Source organism: Terrapene carolina, unplaced genomic scaffold, assembly GCF_002925995.2.
Source record: "Terrapene carolina triunguis isolate 2854851 unplaced genomic scaffold, T_m_triunguis-2.0 Scaffold113, whole genome shotgun sequence".
Classification (NCBI taxonomy): Eukaryota; Metazoa; Chordata; order Testudines; family Emydidae; genus Terrapene; species Terrapene triunguis.
In genome coordinates, this window is record NW_020664464.1 from 17452131 (window position 1) to 17476383 (window position 24253).

At 40.2% G+C, this 24253-nt stretch overlaps 2 protein-coding genes across 5 annotated transcripts in view; one reads left to right on the top strand and one right to left on the bottom strand.

Annotated features, from left to right (window-relative positions):
• RIC1 (RIC1 homolog, RAB6A GEF complex partner 1) overlaps positions 1-3325 on the top strand; it is a 71964-nt gene extending 68639 nt beyond the window's left edge. Inside the window, exons 22-25 of the mRNA XM_026652334.2 lie at positions 365-559; positions 1853-2030; positions 2173-2361; positions 3028-3325. Of these exons, the coding sequence (XP_026508119.1) occupies positions 365-559; positions 1853-2030; positions 2173-2361; positions 3028-3313 (848 nt within the window). The 3' untranslated portion in view covers positions 3314-3325. The remainder of the gene's footprint in view (positions 1-364; positions 560-1852; positions 2031-2172; positions 2362-3027) is intronic.
• A 324-nt stretch (positions 3326-3649) lies between these two features.
• Positions 3650-24253, bottom strand: part of ERMP1 (endoplasmic reticulum metallopeptidase 1) — a 48640-nt gene continuing 28036 nt past the window's right edge. For 2 of the 4 annotated variants that reach the window (XM_024218148.2, XM_024218147.2), the window contains exons 9-15: positions 22512-22686; positions 21069-21259; positions 19815-19967; positions 13996-14198; positions 13281-13396; positions 12607-12770; positions 10119-11191 (exon numbers count right to left, since the gene is read on the bottom strand). In XM_024218148.2, coding sequence (XP_024073916.1) covers positions 11027-11191; positions 12607-12770; positions 13281-13396; positions 13996-14198; positions 19815-19967; positions 21069-21259; positions 22512-22686 — 1167 coding nt within the window. In that variant the 3' untranslated portion in view covers positions 10119-11026. Of the gene's footprint in view, positions 3735-6812; positions 7014-7631; positions 7768-10118; positions 11192-12606; positions 12771-13280; positions 13397-13995; positions 14199-19814; positions 19968-21068; positions 21260-22511; positions 22687-24253 lie in introns of those variants that run through there. The other 2 variants (XR_002909115.3, XR_002909116.3) reach the window with 2 other exon arrangements.

The following is a 24253-nucleotide window of genomic DNA, read 5'->3' on the forward strand; positions in this document are numbered from 1 at the left end:
ATATATTATTTTGTGAGATTACCACCTGGATCTCACTGCAATCTTAAAGCATCTTTTAATTCTATAAGCTAGACTGAGTTTGTCTCAAGATTGCAAAAAAGTGAGTTTACGTGGTAGCTCAGCTATGCCAGCAACATATTAGATGGCACTTTCACTGTGTGCCAGTGTCTAGGTACACTGAGGCTGATCAAAGGGTCTTGCAATAGCCATAAGATCTGCATTCCCTTGCATTTGTTCGTTTGTCAGCAACTTAATTACTTGAATTTTGACTTGGATATAACTGTAAAAAGTTGTTTGGGAGATGTATAAAAAATGGCTACTTGTATTGTAGGTCAGTTTTTTATAAATGCCTCCTTATTTCTAGCTGTTGGAGAGCAGCTGCTCAAGTCCCAGTCTGCAGACAGCTTTTTAAATGTGGAAATGGACACAGGGGTCTCAAGTGCACCTCAGAGTCACAGCTGGCTTAGCACCATCAATTCCTCCCAGAGAGAAATGGACACAGTTTCATCCCATGGACCTCACATGCAAGATGCATTCCTCTCTCCTTTATTAAATAAAGGTAGGTTATTTCTCATTCTCTCTCTCTCTCACACACACATCCTTTTCTGCATCACCCTCAGAAAATTGCATCTAAGTATTCATCATTTGTCATGAATGCACATCACTGCTGTATGGTGCTGTCCTGTGAATGCACATGACTGCTGTATGGTGCTGTCCTGTTATCTGGTGATACCATAATGCAGAAAAGATTGGCTCAGTCAGTGGAAAAGTATACTAAAAACGTTTAAAAGTGCATTGACAACTTTGTGGCTGAGTCAGAATTGAAGACTATGACCATGCAAGCGACAGCTGTATTTAAAAGGAATTGAAAGTAAAAAATCATGTGTGATGTGGTTTTTTTTTTTTTTTTTAAGAAAAGGTCCTTACCTGTGTTGGTAGCACCTGAAACTATTAAAACTGATGATCTTAATAACAAAATTTGACTGTTTCCTTTCTGTATCTTGCTTCATTTGGAAAAAGACTAGTCAATTTTAAATCAGTTTCACACTTCCCAATCCACTCCTGCTCTTCAGACTTATTTGTATCTTTCATGACCATTTCACTCACTTCATCTTAATACTGTCAGTTTTAGAGCATAAACAGGAATCAAAGGCACATAGGACTGTTGGAAATAACTTTTAACTGGGTGCATGAATCAGCATTCATGTCGTGCTCAGGAAAGCTAATGATCCAACCAGCAGACCAAATTTGGCGATGAATCTTGGTCATGTGCCACCTGGGGCATGTTGCGCACATGCTAAGAACAGCCTTGTAACCTATTTCCACTGACTCTAGTTTTAGGATCAATTAAGATGTTCACCGTAGTAATTCTGATTACTAATAGTGTTTGGGAGATTTCTACATCTGTCCACGAGCTCAACTGTACTTCACTATTTTCCAAATGATCTGTATGAGTGCCTGGGGGACCTGTTGTATACATATTACTCTTCCTACTCAGTTTATCCTGCGGGATTGTCTTTACCTGGTACAAACAAGAATTGCTACTGAAAAAACAGCTTGCAAAGAAAAGCAAGTCTATCTTTAAGTATATATTAATCCAATGCACCAACAAGACCTTTAAATCCTTAGAAGGACAATATACCTACATTCAGATTGCTCCTGGCTAACTGCTAGCTGTTCAGTACCCAATAACACCCTTACTGAATCCCAAAGCTAGTTACGTTGGTATGTAAATATTTAACTATTAAATGAGCCCAGTCAGTTTCTGGAGGAAGCAGTGCAAAAGAAAACATTGACACCTGATAAATTAATAGATGGCTTTCTGAATATCCTGTTGAATGTATTTTGGTAGGTGATGAATGCAGCATTGGTTCAGCAACAGACCTGACAGAAACAAGTTCTATTGTGGATGGTGACTGGACCATGGTGGATGAAAACATCTCCACTCTAAGTTTAACACAGTCAGAGCTGGAACATCTCTCTCTGGAATTGGCTAGTAAAGGGCCACACAAGTCACAGGTCCAACTACGGTAAGTTACATCATCATAAGATGAATTGAGACTAAAATATGTTCACTCTTGCTTTTAGCATGTGTGTGATCTAGCGTTGTTTGAATTTTGTCCTTGGGAGGAGGAAAAGCGTGCCACTGCATGAACTGTTTTGTTCTTATAGGTATTTGCTACACATCTTCATGGAAGCAGGATGTCTGGACTGGTGCATTGTCATAGGCCTTATTCTCAGAGAGTCTTCAATAATCAACCAGGTTTTTATCATAATGCAGTCCTCTGATGCTGATGGAGAGATCTGGCAGAATATCAAGACTGGGCTACATGCTGTAGACAGATGGGCTTCCACAGATTGGTAAGTGTCATTGCAGCAGATTAGTTTTGATAGATGGCTGAATACAGAATTTGTACGTAATTCAATTTGGGGTTTATATTTATTATTGAGGTTTTTCACATAGCAGTCTCTTTTCTTCCTGTGTGTTTGTACAAGACCTGGAACAATGGGGTCTTGATCCTGTTTGAGGCTTTTCAGTGCCACTGCAATATACTGATTACTTAGGTTTCTGGTTGTATTGAAAATTTATCACTTTACATTTTTACTAATTACAGAACACAGTGCTGTGTTTTCCACTATTACTTTATAAGTTTTAAAATTCTTTTGAATAAATGAAGGGACCCTCCTATTACAATATATAATTTGGTATTTTGACAATGTTGTGCTACGTGGGTCTCTATTTACATTGTTTAGTCACTCAGAATAGAATTTTCCTTAGCAGCTTCCCTATAGAAATCCACAGCTCTGTAACAGTCTGTTATAATGCACAGTCCCCTGAAACAATGGTCTCTATTTGAACTGCTGTCACTGTTTGACAGTAGCAGCTTGACCCTATGCGCTTTATGCAAGAGCTCTAATAGGTGGGTCTACAGTCATGGTTTACTGCTGAAGCCTAGAGGGCAGAATGTGAATGAAATGCTATTTTTAGTTCACTGCATAGTTACCTCTTCCTTCTTTGTTCTTTAGCCCTGGGTACAAGCCATTTTTAAATGTCATCAAGCCACAGCTCCAGAAACTAAGTGAGATATCAGAAGAGCAAGTGCAGCCTGAAGCTTTTCAACCAGTGAACCCTTGTAAGGTTACTGAACAAGCCAGCCCAAGGGCAGAGGAAAGCCGGAGTTTGACCTGCCATAGCACTAGCCCTCAGAGTGATAGTGGAAGTAGCAGTGTGAGTCGACATGAAGAGGACATGTCTGGGGCAGAGGAGGAGGATCCTCTCCAGGAAGGCAGTTATGACTGCACTGTATCCTAACATGATTTTAGTTGTTATTGATGATAGCACAGCTGGCAGATAAGTACACAAATTATCAGGATTGTAAGGAAGCAAACCAGCTTTCAGACATGCTTCCCTGGGTTGGATTTTAATGTTTGATTTCTACAAGCATTGAATAGAGAGTGTCAAATCCATGGGAATATAAGGTGACCTCAAATAAGCAGCTCAACCTTTCAGTTTTAAAACACCTACAATTGAAACCAAGAAAATAGTTATGTGAAAAGATTTGGTTTTATTGTGAATAAGACTTGTTCTTCCTCTAAATTGAGCTTGCTCTCTGGTACTGGATATTGATTGCAGAAGGACAGCAATAGGCATCAATGCAGTTTATTTTAACATCCATTTCATGGGTCCCTTTGCCATATGCGTCACCTAATTTGAACAACCTTCTGAATATCTCCTATATAATGAGAGAAAGCAAGAGATGACTACACCATTTTATAATCATCCCCACCTTGCCTGTTTTTCCTGTCACTTAAAAATATGAATTGTAAGATGAAGCTAGTTAAAAAGTTATGGCCTGAGTCAACTGGGATCTAAGTGTTTAATAGATTATGCTATTTGATATCACTAAATATTTTGTATTAAAGAATTGTAAAGTGTATGTTTTTGTGAATATTCTTGTATAAATATTCTCAAGGGTGTGCTGTTCATGCTCTTGGAGTTGTACCATATTTGAAGGTACGTGTGTATTTTGCATGGTTACAACTAACTAGTAAAATTAAAGCAGAGTTGCACTTCCTTCTGGATGTGACATACTTTTACTCTGCCCTATCATTAAAGTAACATTTTAAAAGTGGCTTGGTTTTTACACTTGGCCACTCTGACCTACAATTAATTTTAAGATTACTGAACGTTTATTTATTTCATGTGTAAATTCCTTTCACAAGAATGGATTTTTTATATAAATAGAATCACTTATGTACTGTTACTAAAATTTAGTAATATGTAAGCAGTGCATACTTACTTTTTTTCAACATTTTATAATGTGTATACCTGTAATTAAATATAAGATTTTATTTTAACTTTTGGACACTGTTCTGAAAAGCTGGCTGCAGAAGTCTCATAGCTGCTTTGAGGTGCTTATTTTCCTAGCTGCTGTCTCCCAATATATGTAATATTAAATACCTGTAACAGTATTAATTTAGATATTAGCTTGTTTGTACTGTGCAATCTGAACAAAATAATGCAACATTGCTTATTTTATACAAAATCCCACTAGCTTATTTTTATAACATCATTGTATTGATTTTTTACAATGTGGTAGTTACAGCATAGTCTCCCACTGCTGTTATTCCCATTCAAATAAAACCTGACCTGTCTTAAGTGTGAAGAATATTCACAAGGGTGAAATAAGTGGCTGGTTGCACTTGCTTATTTATGTTTTAAAGAGAGTTTAATGGTGTCTACTGTAGGTGTAATTTTATTAATTGCTTTAATTTGTCTTACATGCAGCAAAACTTCAAATCCTGTTTTGATTAAGTTAATCTACAGTAGTATAGCTATGGGGGACAGATCCTGCCTAGTAAATAAAGCATACTAATGTCAGTTATCTGAAGTATGTTCTTCCATCCAAATTAGGGGACTTGAACAATGAAACAGTTGTATTAAGCTTTTGGTGAGCTGACTTTTAAATCTATTACTGGGTTAAAAGAATACAGTTAACTTAAACTTGGTGTAGAAAAAATTAATTTTGTGAAGATGGCTAGACAAGAAAAATCAAATGAAAGCAGGCCTTAAGAACTTAATGTTTGGGTTTTAATGCTGTAAGTAAAAGTCTGACTTAGTACACATAAATGACAATTTGGACTTTATTTTTTCACTTTTAATAACTGACAATTTATTTGTGCATGATAAATTGAGTGCTGCACTAATGGATTGGAAAAAAGTATGAACAGTAGTTGATACTCCAAAAAAGTTAGATTTATTCCAGGAGTCAAGGTAGATCTGCCCCCACCTGAAGTGAGCTTGCAAGACTTTTCCTACTGTAGGAAAATGACAGCTACTACTATAATTAGAAGTTTGTGCTGCAAATGTTCCTTCACTATCAGCCAGTGACTCAACCATTCAGCAGTCTGATGTCTTATATACCCCCAAATTACACCTCAGGAAAAAGAGTTATTACTGAAAAATTGTTTACATTCTCATTTACCATACAATTATAAAATACTGTACTTAAATTTCAGTGTCTCTGATTATCCCTCAATTTACATCTCAGTGTAAATATATAGAGTAATACACCTCTACCCCTGATATAACACAGTAAAGCAGTGCTCTGGGGGGGCAGGGCTGCGCACTCCAGTGGATCAAAGCAAGTTCGGTATAATGCGGTAAGATTTTTTTGCTCCTGAGGACAGCGTTATATTGAGGTAGAGGTGTATAAACAACTCATTGTACTGACTTTTTGCTAGTACTTTTAAAACTAGGCAAATATCTATTTGAGTTGAGGTACCCCTGGTTGAGAATTACTGCCATAAGCCTCTTAAAGTTTTTGATCTTATTTACATTCCAGCACTGCTGTTTTATGTGTAGATTGAACAGATATAGAAGAAATTGCCTTGCAGCAGTCATCTGCAGTGATCTCACTAATGCAAAGCATCTTAAGTCAACCTGGACACTACTCTTTTTGGAATAGAGCATACATGGGTTTTTCCCCTTGTACTACATTTGTTCCTTAACCAATGTCCTAGTGTTTGCTGAAACGAACACAAACAAAAAATTACCTGTGGACAGGAGTGTTAAAAAGTTAGCTGTCCTGATAGTAAAAGCAATACTAAAAACTTACAGTATTCTTGGTTAATGCTAGATTTAGCTGGGGAAAGGCAAAATGAATTAGATCTTAATGTAATTAAAATAGCATTTAATACTTCCCTCTACACGATACCATTAGTGGAGGACACACTTAATTTTGTGCAAAATTGTTGGTACTGGCTGGCCAGCTCAACTTCCTCTTGCTGAGTATACATGTAGACCTTCTCTAAGGCATGTGATGTAGTACTACATCACATTTAAGCATTGCTATGCCTAACTGATTTAGGAGCCTAAATCTTAGCTTATTAAAGCTGTCAGTCTGAATTCCATCAGATGACCATGGAATTTAGACTCGTGCCTCAATAGCTTTACAAATCTGAGCTTTAGAAACTAGAATGGATACCCAATGAACATGGCATATATTAAACTAATGGAGAGTTCTGCGTAAAGGTTTCTTCTCACCAACAGAAGTTGGTCCAATAAAAGATACGGTCTCATCTACCTTATCCTGGGACAGAGAGCTGCAACAGTAGTGCATAGGCCTCAAACATGTTTGTCTAGTGAGCTACAGCAGGAATAGGTTCTTGGCTTGATATTTATTAATGAACTGGAAGAAAACCATTACTGACAGTTTGGGGCTTTGGTATCTCTGACCCACTGTCATGATTTACTAATTATCTCAAGTGTTTGGACCTAGCTTACAGGGCAAATGTAAGCTTATACTTACACAATGGGGGACTTGATCCTGGGATGTAGTGACTCAAGAGTCTGGTAGATAATCAGATGAACATGAACACTGCCGTAGCCAAAAAATCTTATGCAATCCTTGGATCTACAGCCAGGAGTAGGAAACTTGTATTACCTCATTAGCACTGGTGCAGCAGTGTCCACCATTCAGGAATGATGGTAATAAATTGGAAGAGAAGAGCTACAAGCGTTATTAAAAATGTGCATTATAAGACTCCAAGGTGCTTAGACTGATCAAGTTAAAACCTACATGGTGAACACAAATTTGATAGCTCTTCTGTTTAGCAGAGAAATATAATCAATAGCTTGAATCCTTCAGCCTAAACCATGAGGAACAGTTCTCCAGTGAGGGAGAGTCCACCACAGCCCATTGTAATTTTAAGTCAAAAGATATGCTCTAGGCCAGTGATTTTCAACATTTTTTCATTTGTCTCCCCTTTGGAAATCTTACACAGTGTGTGGACCCCAAGGGATCCATGGACCACAGATTGAAAACCAGTCAACCATAGCTTTTGGAATTGAAGCAGGAATTAATTCCTGGGACTCCTAGAGCTGTGTTATGCAGGAGATCAGAGTAGGTAATCTCAGGGGTGGTTTCTAGCCTAACCTGGAAATGCTGAGCAGCAGCATGGATCTCTATTCACAGGTATCAGCCTCCATCTCTGCTGCCCCGTTTGCTCAAGCAGTATGAGTCTTTACTCAGGCTTAACTCCTCTAGAACATAGGTTCCTGTCTCAGCGAAGTAATCACCAAGAGCAGAATACACATGTACACACACAAAGAAACAATGGTTACTTACCTGACAGTAACTGAGGTTCTTCAAGATGTTCTATATGCAGCTGGGGATGCTGCACCCTCAAGAGGGGTGGTGTGAAGGCATACAGGGCACATCCACAGCCCCAAACACACACTGCTGGTTAAAAGATTCTGATCACCTGTGTATAAGAGTGGGATCCATGTGTACAGAATGCACAGACCTACACTTACTATAAGGTGATTAACTTCTTTGCATTTTGAAACTTATATAGTTTATCTATATAGACACACCACTGGTAAAGGTTTAAATTATTAAGACTTACCGGTACTCCTGAAAAGTCTCATGTGGTAAGAGTTAGCCTAAATGAAAGCAGTTTTAAAAAGACTAGACCTCTAGAAACGTCTACCACCTCAAATAGAACAGTTAATCCACTACTTGCCTACTGCACCACTAAAAGTAAAGAAAGGTTTCCACCCAAGTGCACCTTTACCTTTCAACTCAATGCATGAGAGTGACAGCCTCTGGGCATATGCAGTTTAGTTATGAAGCATGTCCCAAAGGCAGTCAAGTCCAATACTGTGCTTTATTAGGAGTTCCAGGCAAGAAAACTGCAGTATTAAAAAAGGTAGGTGAGTTCCTGAAATTGTTAGCTGAAGGCTGCACTGTTTATAATGTGAAATGAGTGAGTTGCACATAGAGCTTGCAGAATTATTTCTAGAATTCAGAGGGTTAAAAGAAAGAACTTAATACAGAGCAGTTCATACAGAATTTTCATATGAAGAAACTGCATTGGTACATCTATACAACTAATCAGTTTTTATTCAACATAACCAATATATCTGAATCCCTCTGGCATCTCTAATTACCTACATGCAAGTTGTGCCGTTACAGTTTTTAGAAGCCTGTTACCCTGACACCACCTAAGCAATTCAGCAAACCTATGCTGCACTACGCAGGCTCACCTACTCAGGTAGGCAGACACATCACCATCTCATTCCATGTCCACACTTTAGTGAGAATATTTTTATGTTCTTTGGTCATGCCATGTCTTACCAGTAATTGTAATTCCCCAAGTTTCAGGTATAAGGTTTGGGCTTGCAGTGCTTGTTTTTGTTTCTATCAATCTCCCAGTAACAGAATCAGCATGTTATTAAGGCAGGAATTCACAATAACCAGACATCCCAGACAATTTAATTCTGCTATTTAATAAAGGGCGATCCTGAGTTAGCAACATCATTTTACTTTTTCTTACAGTAACAAAATATAGTTATTGCTTCAGTGAAGTTCCAGAAGTTATCTACATGCTGCACATTGATATTTTTCCCACTCCATGGACTCTTCTTGCACTTGTTTTTTTAAGTTAGAGGCACAATAAAAATACCAATTTTGGGGAAGACATAGTGAATGATTCTGGTACAGCCTTAATCCTTCATCAGGCTTAACTGTGCCAACTCTAGTGTAAGTGCAGTACAAAATAGTGCATTTAATGAGACTTACTATACATTTAAGAAAGCTATTAAGACTCAGATTTCTGCAAAACTATTAGTATTGCTAATAGTACACCCCTATTTATAGCTAAATACTCTAAATGAATAGAGATAAGCACTGTACATGAAAGACCAGGTGCTATTGAGCCAACAGTGTTAGTCTGGTGGTTTTGTTTCTTTTATGCAATACACAAACCAAAATAATTAGATAATTGGTCTGTGAGAATCTCAGTCATGCAACACCCTACAAATGTATCATAATATTCTGAATTGTTCCATGCTGGTTAAGTACTCTCTAACTGAACAATTAAAAAAGTTAAATTAGAAGCCAATAAACCTGATCATGAGAACCCTCAGGGCCAACTGAAAGTCATGAGGAATGTCATCTTAAGCATTAATTTCTCACATACTGTGTAGATATCCACAACACTACAGCTTGTTTGCTTTAACTGGTGCATGCACAAGGATACTCCAGTGCATATAATTCAGCAATTTTTATTCAGGTGAACAAAGCACTAAGTTTACGCCATTATGCTAGAGAATGGTCAGCACAAACCGCTGGAATTAATTTGGAGAAGTTTCCCCACCTTACACACACAGTTTAGGAAAAACAAAATCAAAGATTCAATTTTTTTTTTGGTGGCTGCATTTTTCTAGAGGGGTGGGATTTTCCAAAACACACAGCTAACTTAGGAGCACAAGTCCTGTTGACTTTAAATGGGAGCTGTGTTCCTAAATCACTTATGTGCTTTTGAAAATCCCACACTGTAAGATTAAGTTAAGAACAGTTCTCCACAAATGTCAGATGCTTCATGTGCTTTAAAAGTCTCTTCACAACAGTTACATAAATCCTTATGGAAAGCACTTTTTTTTTTTAAAACTAAACTAAACACTGAACCAAAGTATTAATGAAATGAAGTGAAATGAATTACGCTTAAACTAAGAAATAATCCAGTATGCTAAATAGACATTTATAACCAACACCAATTTAGAAACTAGTAATCAAGCAGTTACAAGATGTCCATTCAAAAGGAAAAAAAAAAAAAAAAAAAGGCCAGAGTGTGAGACTCGGTGCTCTGATGTACACAACAATGCCACATGCTTGCATCTCATGCACGAGTCTAGTCTTCATGTTGATACTTGAAACAGGCTGCAAGATCCCAACAGGGAAATAAGTAGAAGACTGTATGATTTGGTCAAACCTCCCCCACTCAAAAGTCATTGTGGTAAAGAGTTAGCACAAGGACAGAGAAAAGAAGTGACCAATAAAAAGATCTTTAAAACAGAACAGTGGAGGACAGGGGGAAAAAAGTTGTTAATGATCTAAGTAACAGACTGATCATCAAGTTCCATGCATGAAATTTCCAGTCTTTGAAATTTTCCAAGGACACAGCATAGCCTAAGTGACTACTACAAAACTGGTTTCATCCAGAGGTCACAGTAATACTTACTCAGAAAAAGGCTTCTGCTCCGTCACATACACAATCAAAAATCTTTTAGCCAAAACCTTATTTTATTTTAATAGGACAGATAGGACTAAGTGTTTGTAGGTGATAGCATCCACATGTATTTAAAACCTGGGGCGTATTTTACAACACTGTGGCAATTCCTTCACAAAGACCCTCATTTACAGTGCACAGAGGGCTACTCTATAAAGTTACCTCCTCAAATGCAGTCTTCATGTTAGATCTACACTAGTCAAACTGCCACGTCAGTGCGAGAAACAGCTGAATTATAGTTGCATAAATATGGAGGCACTTCTCCCCCAGCCCAACAAGGCAAGACCACCCACTCCCAGAGAAAGAGGACAGGAACCCTGCTTATCCTTTAAGCAGTCAAGCTACCACAGAAACAATCTTGTGCCCAAAACGGATTTGTAAAAACCATCTTGTGCACCTTGCCAGAATGAACTCATTATGAATGAGAGTTGAATCTTCTGACACGGTGAGACTAAAAGACAAAGAGGTCATAGGTGCAGACCCAACCAGAAGGAAATGTCCAGTTTGGAAATCTCTCCATTAAGGCATACAGCTGAGGTGACTTTTGATCTTCCCCAAAGAAATAATGTGCTGCTATGGCGAGGGAAACCATTCCATCAGAGTGCTTTTCTGCAGCCTGAAAGTGAGAAAAGGCAATGCCAAATTTACCAAGCATTATTTTCACCCTTGGCCTCTTCACAGGTTCTAGATATTGTTCATTCCAGATACCCCTGCTGAGTCTTCCTACAAGCCAGCTAGTGTCCAATATACTACATCAGCCCCATGGTTCACTATTTTTAAAGTTAAAAGCCTTCTTAATGTCTGTTAAAATATACCAGCAGTATTATCTAATGTGAAAGAAAATGGATTTACCACCATGCAGAAGAGACTTTGCAGAATGGAGATCCCTGATAGAAGAGAGAATCAATAGAAGTATTGGTATCGACCCGATATCCCAGCTGATCTGTATTCCGTTGCACATGTACAATGCCATTTACTTAAGACTGCACACATTCAACTGTGCTCAGAACTTGGCCCATGTATCCTTGAAGAGGTCGGTATGATCAAATCTCCAATACACACAAGGAAGTGAATCTTCCTGCCTGAAGAGAATTACTGTGAAAAGCTTCCAAAGTCTGGGATGAATAGGGCTGATCCTTCACCTGTTGGATCAATCTACTTGTCAAGATTCTGATGGGCCGTGCAGCAGGCTCACTCATCACCAACACCAGAGTTCCTTTCCTAGCAACTAAATGAAATTTCCTTGTCCATCTGGCAGAGCTCTAGTACAAAACAGACTCCTGTTTGGCACAACTGGATGCAGGGCTGCTGGTAAGTATCTCTTTACTCCACTTTGGAAGATAATTTGGTAAGTGATCAGAACACCTTATCCAGGAATGAACCCTTGCTGAACCTGTATGTTTCCCTATAAAAATTTCCAAGGGAATCAGACATCTTAAATTCCATGGCAATAAAAGCTTCAGGTATGCTGTGAATTATTTCCGGGAAACTTTAGGTAAGATGATGAGAGGTGACTACCCTGGTCCCATCAACATTCACCTTGGAAAAGAAACTGGGAATTGCTCAAAGGGGCACCTTAAAAGGGTAAAAGCATCCACAGGACGTTTACTAAACAAAGTCTGTAACTCCTTCCCTTTCTAAGGGGATGGATTTGCCACTTAAGAATCCTAGTTTCCCAAAGCAAGTAAACAGAGTACAGGGGGAGGAATTATTTAGACTACAACAAAACAGCTCTAATTAGGAGCAGTGAGATACTATTAAGAAAAGGTAAAATTGAGATAAATATAAAAAAATCCTAATGGCAAGACAGAAGACTGTAAAAGTGTCTATCAGAGGAAATAATGGAAGCCCCATCCCTCGGGTCATTTAAAATTTGACAAGAGAACACACACACACACGAACAGCCTTGTATCAGCCCACAGAGGACAGACTAAAAGACAAATTAAATCTCACCTCTAGCTTCTATTAATCTATATAATAAAGCAAGTTGGGTTTATTTTTAAAGTTTTCTTGAACATTTTTCACCCTCACCTTCAACTCGATCCAGAAGCGCCATGCCACAGCCTGCAGTCCATGAGCGTAAAACACAAAATAATCCCCTCCTATATTAGCAACAGGAGTTCCATCTCCAAGAGACCAGCTGGACAGTGTTGACCCTTCATGAGGTCGAATGTACAGCGACATGTGACTGGGACCTACAACATCAGACAGGCAAATGTATTTGGATGTATTAGCAGAAGGAGGTGAAGAGAAACACATTTCTACTGCATTCTAGCTACTATGGGTTCTTCTGTGCCCCAATCAGCTGTTTAATTTCATTTTGTATGAGAGATTTAGCCTGTATGCTGCCAGTTGTCTCTCTCAATATGAGATACAGAACTAAGCAGCTCCCCTGTCCATAGCAGAAGCCATAGTGGATCCTGTGCAGAGAGGGACAGAGTTATAAAATGGGCTTTAAAAGTTTCTAGCTAACAAAAGTCAATTGTTAATTCAAATGAGCCGTTAAGTTTACAATTGCAATCTGGCCACAATTTTTCGAGTGCCTGGGAAGTTGAATTAGTTGATGCCAGGTTCCCAATTATGCATTAGTGCCAATCACTCCGCTATCCCAGGGATAGCATAGCCACTTTCAATACCAGAATTTAAGCTTATAATGAGCATAAAAAAATCACAAATCAGAGGCTGATAGACATATAGCCACTCACCTGATACTTCAAAGGTTAACTTTGTAGAATCCCAGGGCATTTGCTCTTTGGCCAGAAGTTTAAAGTGAACAGGGTTTGTGGGAGAAATTTCTGCAGCAGGAAGATACCAGTTCTTTCTACAATAAAAAGCATTTTTTAAGCCCAACGCAACACTCAGAAGTGCCGTATAGTGCTAAAAGATTATAGACTCTGGGCAAAATACAAGTCTTTGTAGAACAAGGCTGGGCGGCCTTGCTATTACAAAATGAAATATTCAAGTGCCATTCACCCTAGAGGTAAAGATTAATGCTTTCATAGTCTGTGGCCACAATCAAAACATTTAAAAGGGACCCTCTGTGATCAGCAGGATTGCCTCCACCATGCCTTTATTCCTCACCTCATTCTCTTTGACCAAGCCACCTGTTAACTTAAGGTAAAACAAGCTAAAACAATAACCAAAGTAAGGAATTTTTAGATTTCCAAATTGCTAGCTTTTGGGCGGACACGAGACCATGACATCAGTTATCAAATGTTTTCTCCTAAAGTTTCTGTGACAAAACACGTGCAGCCAGGGACATTATAATATGATGAAAAAGAAAGTCTTTCGCAGTGACAAAAACATTACAAAATGAGTTTTATTCTTCATCCTTCTATGGAACTTGTGCAAAAGTGTCTGATGCGTCTTGGAAATTAAGTTCCATGTGGTCCTAACAGGCATTACTCAGAAGAAAGTTACCTGAGAAGAAAGTGCACAGGAAGAATCCAAGGAAAGCCACAGAGAGGGGCCTTGTCCTCACAATTAGTTCTGATAGTGTCATTGAGTTCAGGTATATGAGGAGTGATGTGAGATATTCCAGCATAGTCCAACCCATTAATCCATATTCCAGAGTCGCTTTTTACCAAGTTTCCATGTAGGCCATAAAATCTTCTGCTCACATGCTGGAAGAGTGAGGAACAAACAGAAAAACCATCCGGCATTTGGAATATTTTGTGCAACCTGATAAAGTCAGAACTGATTCTGAAATGCCCACCACTACCGCCCACACATTTTTGGCACAGCATAAGGTCTTCTAGGGCAGTATTTTTCAAACCGTGGGTCACGGCATGTATGGCGCTGGGTCGCCTTGGTCAGCACCACCGACTGGGACATTAAAAGGCCTGTCGGCAGTGCTGTCCAGCTAAGGCAGGCTAGTGCCTACCTTTTCCAACACGACGCTGTGCCCCAGAAGCAGCCAGCAGCGGATCCAGCTTCTAGGCAGGAGGGCCACGGGCCTCCGCATACTGCCCCTGCCCTGAGCCCCGGCTCTGCACTCCCATTGGCCAGCAACCAGCCAATGGGAACTGGGAGGGAGGGGAGAGGAAGGCGGAGCCGCTTGTGAGCCTCCGCCTATGAGCCAAACCTGCTGCTGGCCGCTTACGGGGCAGACAGCGGTCCACGCCCGCACCCCAATCCCCTGCCCCAGCCCTGAGCCCCCCCAAACCTGGAACCCCTTCCTGCACCCCAAATCCCTCATCCCTAGGCCAGAGCCTGCACCCCCAGCCCAGAGCCCTGACCCCCTCTCACACCCCAACCCTCTGGCCCAGCCCTGAGCCCCCGCAAACCTGGAACCCCTCCTGCACCCCAAACCCCTCAGCCCAGAGCCCTGACTCCCTCCCGCACTGCAACCCCAACCCAGCCCTGAACAACCCCAAACCCAGAGCCCCTCCTGCACCCCAACCGCCTCATCCCCAGCCCAGAACCTGACCCCCAACCCCCTGCCCCAGCCCTGAGCCCCCCCAACCCCTCTTTCCTGGCCCCACCCCGCAGTCCTCACCCCAACCCTCTTCCCCAGCCCTGAGCCCCTCCCACACCCCAAACCTCTCATCCTCAGCTCCGTTGGGTGGTGGGCATCAACAATTTTCTTCAACTCGGTCCCCAGAAAAAAAGTTTGAAAACCACTGTTCTATGGCAGTGGTTCTCAACCAGGGGTCTGGGGCCCACTGGGGGTCCGTGAGCAGGTTTCAGAGGGTCCGCCAAGCAGGGCTGGCATTAGACCTGCTGGGGCCCAGGGCAGAAAGCCAAAGCCCCACCATCTGGGCCTGAACTCCGAGGCTCCAAATCCTGCCACCAGGGGCTGAAGCCGAGGCCTGAGCAACTTAGCTTCACAATGGCCCCTGTGGTGTGGGGCGCTGGGCAATTGCCCTGCTTGCTATCCTTTAACACTGGCCCTGGCTTTTATATGCAGAGAAACAGTTATTGTGGCACAGGGAGGTGGGCCGTGGAGTCTTTATAGCATGTTGGGAGGGCCCTCAGGAAGAAAAAGTTTGAGAACCCCTGTTCCATGATATGTTAGAAAATGTGTTTCTATCAAGGTACTTCTATGGTCCCCAGCATGGTGTTACCTGAGCCCCTGCACAGATTTGGCCACTAGATATTTCTTGAAGGACACAAATAGGCCATTCTTAAACATCAATGCTTATTGGACCTAGTACAGAGGTTGAAAAAACAATTTTACAAGGCAAAGAAACTAAGCCCCACGCACTCAGGGAAGAAAGACTGCCCCCAGGTTGCACTTTCCAAATGTTTTACAAGAGACACTCGCTGCATCCTGTGAATAAGGTCAGTGTAGCCCAGTGACACTGGCAATAGTCCCAGAGATGTAATGTATAGTTTGCCTGACTGAAGCACTTAGGGTAAATAAAAACCTGAGGCTGGCCCACACCAGGCGACTTGGACTCGTGAGGCTCAGGCTAACGGGCTGTTTCATTGCTGTGAAGATTTCCGGGCTCAGGTTGGAGCGTGTGCTCTAGGACATTACAGGGTGGGAAAGTCCCAAAGCCAGTGCTCCAACCCAAGCCCACAAGTCTAAACAGCAATAAACAGCTCTGCAGGCAGAGCCCCGTGAGCTTTAGTAAGCTAGCACGGGCCAGTCGCAGGTGACTAGTTGCTGTGTAGACATAACCTTAGAGGGGAGATACTTTGAACTTGTCCAGAATGACCAGAGAGACTGTACTGAGACTTTTAAATTGAGCCTAAGTTTCTAAGAACAGCTCAAGCATGGCAGAATGTAGAGGACTACTGAATTGGCTGTTATGGACGTCTAAGCAGTTTTTAGCTCTAGTGACAATAAACAGATACCTCCAGCTTGGGAAGGGAAAAGGCAGCAACAGACTTTGGAGAGCAGGAATTTAGGAGGAGTTTACAGAAAATTAACACTCAATTAATCTCCCTCTAAAGTATCGAGTCAACCCTGCTTTAGGCCTTCTTTACACAGGCACCCGGTACTACCTTACACTGGTTTCGTTAGACCTGTACTGAACACCTTTTCCCCCCACCCCTATGGGCATTCTTATTCTAGTATTTTTAAAAGTGCCTTTTTTGGTTTAGGTTAAACCCCTTACCAAACAAACTACCTCTACTCAGCTTAACAAAGAGAAGGTTATGAGGTGACTTGATTATAGTCTATAAGTATCTACATGAGAAACTAATATTTGATAAGGGCTCTTTAATCTAGCAGAGAAAGATATAAGACGATCCAATGTCTGAAAGTTGAAGCTGGACAAATTCAGACAAGAAATAAGGCATACATTTTTAAGTGAGGATAATGAGCCATTGGAACAATTTACCAAGGGTCATGGTGGATTCTCCATCACTGTCAATTTTTAAATCAAGATTAGAGGTTTTTCTAAAGGATCTGCTGTAGGAATTTGGGGGGGGGGGGAGGGGGAGTTCTATGGCCTGTGTCATACAGGCGATCAGACTAGATGGTCACAATATTTCCTTCTGGCCTTGGAATTTATTAATCTACATAAACTAAACTGAAAAACACAAAAGTAGTGGACAAGAGTGTCCAAATGGAGCATTATACCAGTTTAATAATTCACACCTTAGATTATACCAAAAAGACTTTCCAATATAGACAAGGTCTAAGTGTGAATCACATATCCCAAAAATCTAGGAATTCCAAACCCAGTACTTATACATTTTTCATACGTCTTTCCTGGGTGACTGTAAATGGAGGTTACCTACCTGTAACTGGAGTTCTTTGAGATGTGTGGTCCCTATCCGTATTCCACACATGGGATATGCATGCACACCATGCACGTGAATAACCTGCATTTCTTCTTTGAGTGAGGTCCCTATGCATTCCACACATAGGAGATTAACAAGCAGTAGTCAAACTGGTGGCGGGTGGAGAGGATGCAGAAGTGACAGCTAACTGAAGTACTGCTGTCCCCCCAGCCATATACACAGCTGATGAATGTATCAGTGCGTAATGTCTCGTGAAGGTATACAAAGAGCTCCAAGTAGCTGCCCTACATATCTCTAGAATGGGTATGTCTCTCAGAGATGCAGCTGAAGTAACTTGCCCCCTTGTGCCCCTACCCATAATGGCTACATGGTAACAAAGGGTAATATAACCTGAGATCCATTTTGAAAGTCTCTGCACCAATATAGATTGACTTCTTGATTGCTCTGCTATGGAAACAGTTTAGATGTCTTTTTAATGTCCTTTGTTCTTTTCAGATAAAAGACCAAAGCCCTCCAGACGTCCAGAGAATACAGTCTTCTCTTCTCTTCTGAGACATGTGGTTTAGGAAAAAATACAGGTAAATGGATGACCTATGAAACTCAAACAAGCCAAATTGGGGGCATAACAAGATCTTTTCTTTATAGAAAGCAGTATATGGGGGGCCTGCCATAAGCGCTCCCAGTTCATTGACTCTTCTGGCCGACGTTTTAGCTATCAGAAAGACCACCTTCATGGATAGATGCATGTGGCCAGCAGTTCAAAGGGAGTCTTACTGAGTGATGATAGAACACAACTGAGGTCACATTGAGGTTTGATCTTCACCACGGGGGAAAGGATCTGAGAATCTCATTCAAAAATCTAGCTGAGAGAGGGTGCATGAAGATCAGACGATTATTTAGTGGAGAATGGAAAGTGCAGATTGTGGCTAAATGCACCCACAGGGAACCGAACACAAGACCTGAAGACTTGGGGTAAGTGTACACTCTAAGATAGCAGGGATTCCTGCAGAATCTGAAAGCAAATTGCGTTGGTGAGCCCAAGCGGAGAAATGCTTGCAGTTAGGTGAGTAACAGCTTATTGCAGAATCTCGTCTCCTTTGGCTAAAGATAGATTGCACCCTCTTGAAACGTGAGCATTCTATCTTTGATGCCCAGCCCAATACCAGTCTTTGAGTTGCACCAGCCCTGGACTGGGATGTGAGATCTTGCCCCTGTGTCATGTTAGAAGATCTTGCAACATGCTTTTGAACAGACCCCAAAAATCTTTTTATTTACTTATCATTATTGTTGTTTTTGATTGTTATTTTCTCTGGAGTCTGGACCTTGACTATACCTTGCCCAAGAAATTTGGACCTTGACAAAAAATAATTGACTACCCCCAATTATGCTATACTATACTATAAAAACTACTAAAGAAACTAGTTGTATACAATTCTGACAGGAATGGTGCAGTAAAAAAAGACTGCTGAGGACACTGAAGATTCTGACTCAGACCATGCGGTGGTCAGAAGGAGCTGGAGAGGTGTCAGCCCACATCTCCCTTTACGCCGTTGGTGGGGAGCACGTGAACTATGGCACGTGTGGGCTAATGGAAACTGCTTGCAAGAAATTCCGGACTCAGACACATGGGTGTCCAACATGTGGGATACACATAGGCACCATCGCTCAAAGAAGAACAAGTTGTCAGGAGCAAAATCAATTATCCCAGTTTCCAAATTACTGCCACTACTGACCAATCTACTAAGAAGGTAATTCCAGTACATAATACCCGGATATCATTGATAAACAGGACTGGTTGTCTTTTAAGTTATTAATAAGTTTTCTTCAAGTAAGATCTCTCAACTGGAGATGAGCAGAGAAAGAGGCTCCAAGCCAACTGCAACAAGATAATTTGCCTTTATTTTATACACTTCTTGTTTTTACACTTTGTGTTGTTCCAAAGTCTCGTAAGACTTTTAGCTATTGCAAAGCTACACTTGTCACTCCACCCACTCTTCGCACATACATATGCATTCTAAAAATAGGTATGCATCTAAAAGTAACTGGGGAAGGCAAATCATTCCACTGCTAAAAAGAGATTCACCCACTATCCTTTCAAGTTGACCATAGCACTCCAGCAAAATCAGTATGTACAGAGTGCAGCTGAGTGAGCCTCCACACAAAGTAGATGGACCGTTCCACAAGGATCAAAAGAGAGAGTCTGCCTAGCTCCCTGCATGCTACTTCTAAGAATAATGTTTGTTAGAACAAATATGTGTAAGTATTTAAACATGTTTATTGAGCCAAATTGATTCCTGGTGTAACCAAACAGAAGTCAGGGAAGAGTGTGGCCCATCGTGAGCAATGAAAACAAAAAAAAGTTACAATAATCTCAAGCAGCTACATTTTTTTAACTGCCTGGGAATGAACAATCCTCTTATGAATTGTCCTGTATCCAAGGATAAAATGCCCTTCTATGAAGGGGGAAAAGGAAGGTTGAAGAGAGAAACATCAGTTAAAAAAAAAGAAGATGTAGGCTATATATTATGTAAGGTTTTTCTTACCTGGAGAAAGACTCGCTTAGGCTTTGGATTGGCAGAATCAGAACTGTATGGGAAGAATACTCCACTGCAAACAAGAATTAGTGTAACTCCAAACACTGTAGTTAAAGTTATCAGTGTCTTCTTTGTACTTTTGGCAAGATAGATGAAGTTAAGCTAGAGAATAAAAATATCAGGCACTAGTTATGAAATTACTGCACTGAGTAGCAAAAGATAGTGTTAGTGTATTTCTAAAGACCTAATTTATGGAATTCAGAGGACATTTTAAAATGTGATTATCTTCACAAATGTTATTTAATTTGATGCAAGAGACATTAAGTCATGCAATCTTAATAACCAATATGCTAGATCTATGTGCAGACTTCCTAGAGTTTTAAGAAAGCACACATTGTTTTTTAAAATGTTCATTAGCAAATGGTACCTGATTATTTTTAATTGGAAGCCTGTGTGAGGGCACATTGTTAAAAACAGTGCTGAAACATGACGTTATTTATATATTGTTCAGATCAATTTATACTCAATGCCACATTCTTCCTAAATTACACTAAAGTCCTAATTACCCTCCAGAATTAAAATATCTCAAGGAAGTTAAATTATGTTTTTCAATTGAGGATAGTCTTCCCTTGCACTGATCTCTGTACCTCCATCCTACAGCAGATATATTCTTGTGTTCTGTCCAAATGGGTTTTCTTCAACTAACAATGTATTGTTTACTGCATTTAAACTCTCTCCTATACAATGGCTCAGTTTAATCTCATCATGAATGCGAAACAATCATCCTGAATACAGGAAGGGAAGTTTACAATGGGATGAACCCCCATTTTCATAGACAGCAGGTTACTTCAGTACATTTTTTGGATCTATATTCTCCTGGTCCTCTCAGGGACTCCTTCACCAATAGGGGAAAGCCACTGAACTTCCCCATCAGCATCTCATTTTCATATCGTGTATAAATCCAACTCTCTAGTCAGATACTGGGCAAAATTCAACCCTGTATCATGCACAACTCCAACCAACTTCACTGAGAGGAGCACACCACTATATGAAGATAGAATTTGGCTTTCAAGTATCCACAAACAGCATCTCTAAAGAGTCTAGTTTAATTTTAATGTATTGATTTAGCTACTTTTATGGGAGTTCCTTGTGATAAGCTAGCTTTTTAGCCTACAATTAAACCACCATTAATTTCAAATATTCTTTTAAAAAAGTAGCTCAGTATATGGATTACAAGGTTTAAAAAAAAAAAAAACTCCTTACAAAATAGGAAGATAGAATTACAGTGCTGCTAAGGATAAAGGCTGCCAGCACTACATCAGGTGGAATTTCTGTACCACTTCGACCCATGATGGGAATGAACATTTCAAATATCGTCCAGGTGAGGTACATTATATAGAGGTATGGAATAAACATTCCCAGCATGTAAATTATGACAAATCTTATTGTGGCACCTACAGGAGAGAGGAAAAAAACAAGCAAGCATGATATTCTGTAGCCTGTAAGATACAGAATTTACAGTTTTAATTAGTTACTGTATACAATATCAAGGGACAAATACAAGCTATTTCCAAGGGCGAGGTCCATCTACATGGACAGAAGGCTCCATCTGGTACAGACCATGCCAATGCAAGACATTTTTAAAGCCACATAATACTATACTTGTATTGTGAAAAAAGCTAAACAGACTTTTGTCTCAATATCTGTGTCTAACTATGACACTGGTTTAGGTCCCATCTTTCATCTAAATACACCTCTACCCCAATATAACGTGGCCCGATATAACATGAATTCGGATATAACGCAGTAAAGCAGCGCTCCGGGGGGCGGAGCTGCGCACTCCGGCAGATCAAAGCAAGTTCGATATAACGCGGTTTCACCTATAACGCAGTAAGATTTTTTGGCTCCAGAGGACAGCGTTATATCGGGGTAGAGGTGTATTTGAACAATGATCATAACTGAATACACTGATAATTTGCCCCTCTGAGTCTATACTGATATATATTATACTAGTCGCCAAAAGCCGAGGCTCTCTCACATGGGTGTAGCATTTGGGCCAAATAAGCCACATCTCCTCCCTCAAATGGCCAAAGAAATTGTTGCATGCAAATTAGTTGTAAAGTAAGGGTGGTGACAGGTTGAGTTACCTCTTATATTACAATGGTCTATGACTCTTGGCTTGGCATAGACGTGTAGCCGTACACCAAACAGGTGTAATTCGTAAAGTCAAAATAGCTGAGAACTTAGAAAGTGGATGCAAAACCTAGTGATGATTGAACCTGGTGATATTCTGAACAAAGAGACATGCTTGTTGCTGTTTCCATAGCTTCACACTGACTCAGACATTCTAGGCTTCAGGGTGACAATACTGGAATATTATATATAGAGCCCTGCAAATCCGTGGATATCCGCTTTGTATCTGTGGATATCTGCGTCTGCGGAGGCAGATATCCATGGACCATTTTTGTGGATCGCGGATTGGATGCAGACACAAATTTTGTATCCACACAGGGCTCTAATTATATAGATGACTCAAGCCACTCCTACATATCTGCTCTATTCTTAAAAGCTGCCTTTCTATCAAGGTTATAGTTATTCCTAACAAAAATGCTACTGGCTTTCTTAAGTCAGAATAATTCAGAGTTCAGAGAAGTTATTTTTGTTTAAAGCTCCCAGGTTGTCAAATAAAAAAAAATACATTTTTACCTTTTTGTTTGAATTCTCTATAGGTCAATAGCTTTGTGAGTAAAGGAAACGCTACCCACATTGCACAGATGAATGCTGAGCAAAGGCCTAGTTGAGTGATTAGAACCAATGCAATAGACCAAACAAGAAGTGAGACATCAAAGAACATCTCCCCCAGGTACTGCTCATTTCTATTCTGTAAAGAAAAAAAAAAGAAAAAATACAGAATTAGCCTGCTCAGTGATCAGTATATATCAGATCTCTTAAGGCCACTATTGCAAATTTCTGTTGCTTATACACAGCTAAAGTTTTGTTTGGTCACCATCTATCCTTTTATAAACACTGCCACACCAATTTCTTTCCCTTTATGGAGCTATACAATTAGATGCTATATCAGAGCGGATTCAAAAAAAGTAGTTTAACAGATTAGTTTGGACGTTGGAGGGAAGGAAGAGAGAATTAAAGGAAAAGGCAGGCAACATTTTCTAGATGTATGTTTTATGCACATGGCTTGTTACTTTCATATGTAGCAAATGGTTTGTCTGTAACCACATGAAAACACATTTCACAAACACTTAAGAAGATTCTGAGTTACAGTTTTATCAGCAGCTGTAACTATGCCTCTTCCTATATACTCAGTGTTATTACTGCATATACAATTACATTAAAGCCTTTTTTTTTTAATATAGTATTCTATATTGTCCAAATGTGGGGGTTATTTTTTTTTTCCCCAAAGGAAGCACCAGGGTCCACAGGCAAGATTAGGCACATTTTTAACACTGGTTAGCAATGTTACTGAAAACATGTGGTAAGGGATTTCACCTTCACCAAGTCAAGTTTGTTAAGTTTTAGTACTAGAAACCATTTCATCTTTATTTCTCTTGTAACCATTTCTGATTTTAATATCTTATACTTGTACTCACTTAAAACCTATCTTCTTGTATTTAAATAAACTTGTTTTAGTCTTTAATCAAAACTAATCCAGTGTTGTAGTTAAACTGGACTGTGAGATAACTCCATTTAAACTAGCAGGACTGTTGGATATTGATCCCCTTAGAGGGGCAACAGACCTAAAATATCTGAGCTCTCCAGGAGGGGGTTGGACAGTGCAGAACATACATTTTGAGGGGAAATTTGGGATTGGGAGTGCGTTGAGGTCACCATGCAAGTGGTAACCAAGGCTGGTGGAAACCAGAGTGTGACTGAAGCATGTATAGCTGCAGCCTGCCAGCAGACGCTCAGGGTGTGACCTGTATGCTGTTTTGTTGTTTATTGAGGGGCCAAAGTTGCAAGTTACGGCAGCAAAGCACTGCGAGGCACCCCAGGTTGCAGGACAAAGGCGACACAGCCCTTCAATGTCTGGATTGCACCCCGGAACATCATAGCAACATGATGGCAAATGAAATTCAATGTCAATAATGCAAAGTAATGCTCACAGGAGGTGAAAATGTAAACTACCGATACATCTTACAGGGTTCTAAATTAACTATATTAACTCAAGAAAGAGGCCTGGATGTCACTGTAGATAGCTCAGTGAAGACCTCTACTCAATGTGCAGCTGTGGTCAAAAAAACAAACAAGAAATTAGGATGTATAAGGAATGGGATGAATAACATGGAAATTATAATGCCATTATATAAATCAATGGTATGGCCTCACCTAGAATACTGTATGCAGTACTCAAAATGGAAAGTGCAGAATTAGAAATTCACAGAAGAGCAACAAGAGAATGATCAAAGCCAGGGAAAAACTCATATGACGAG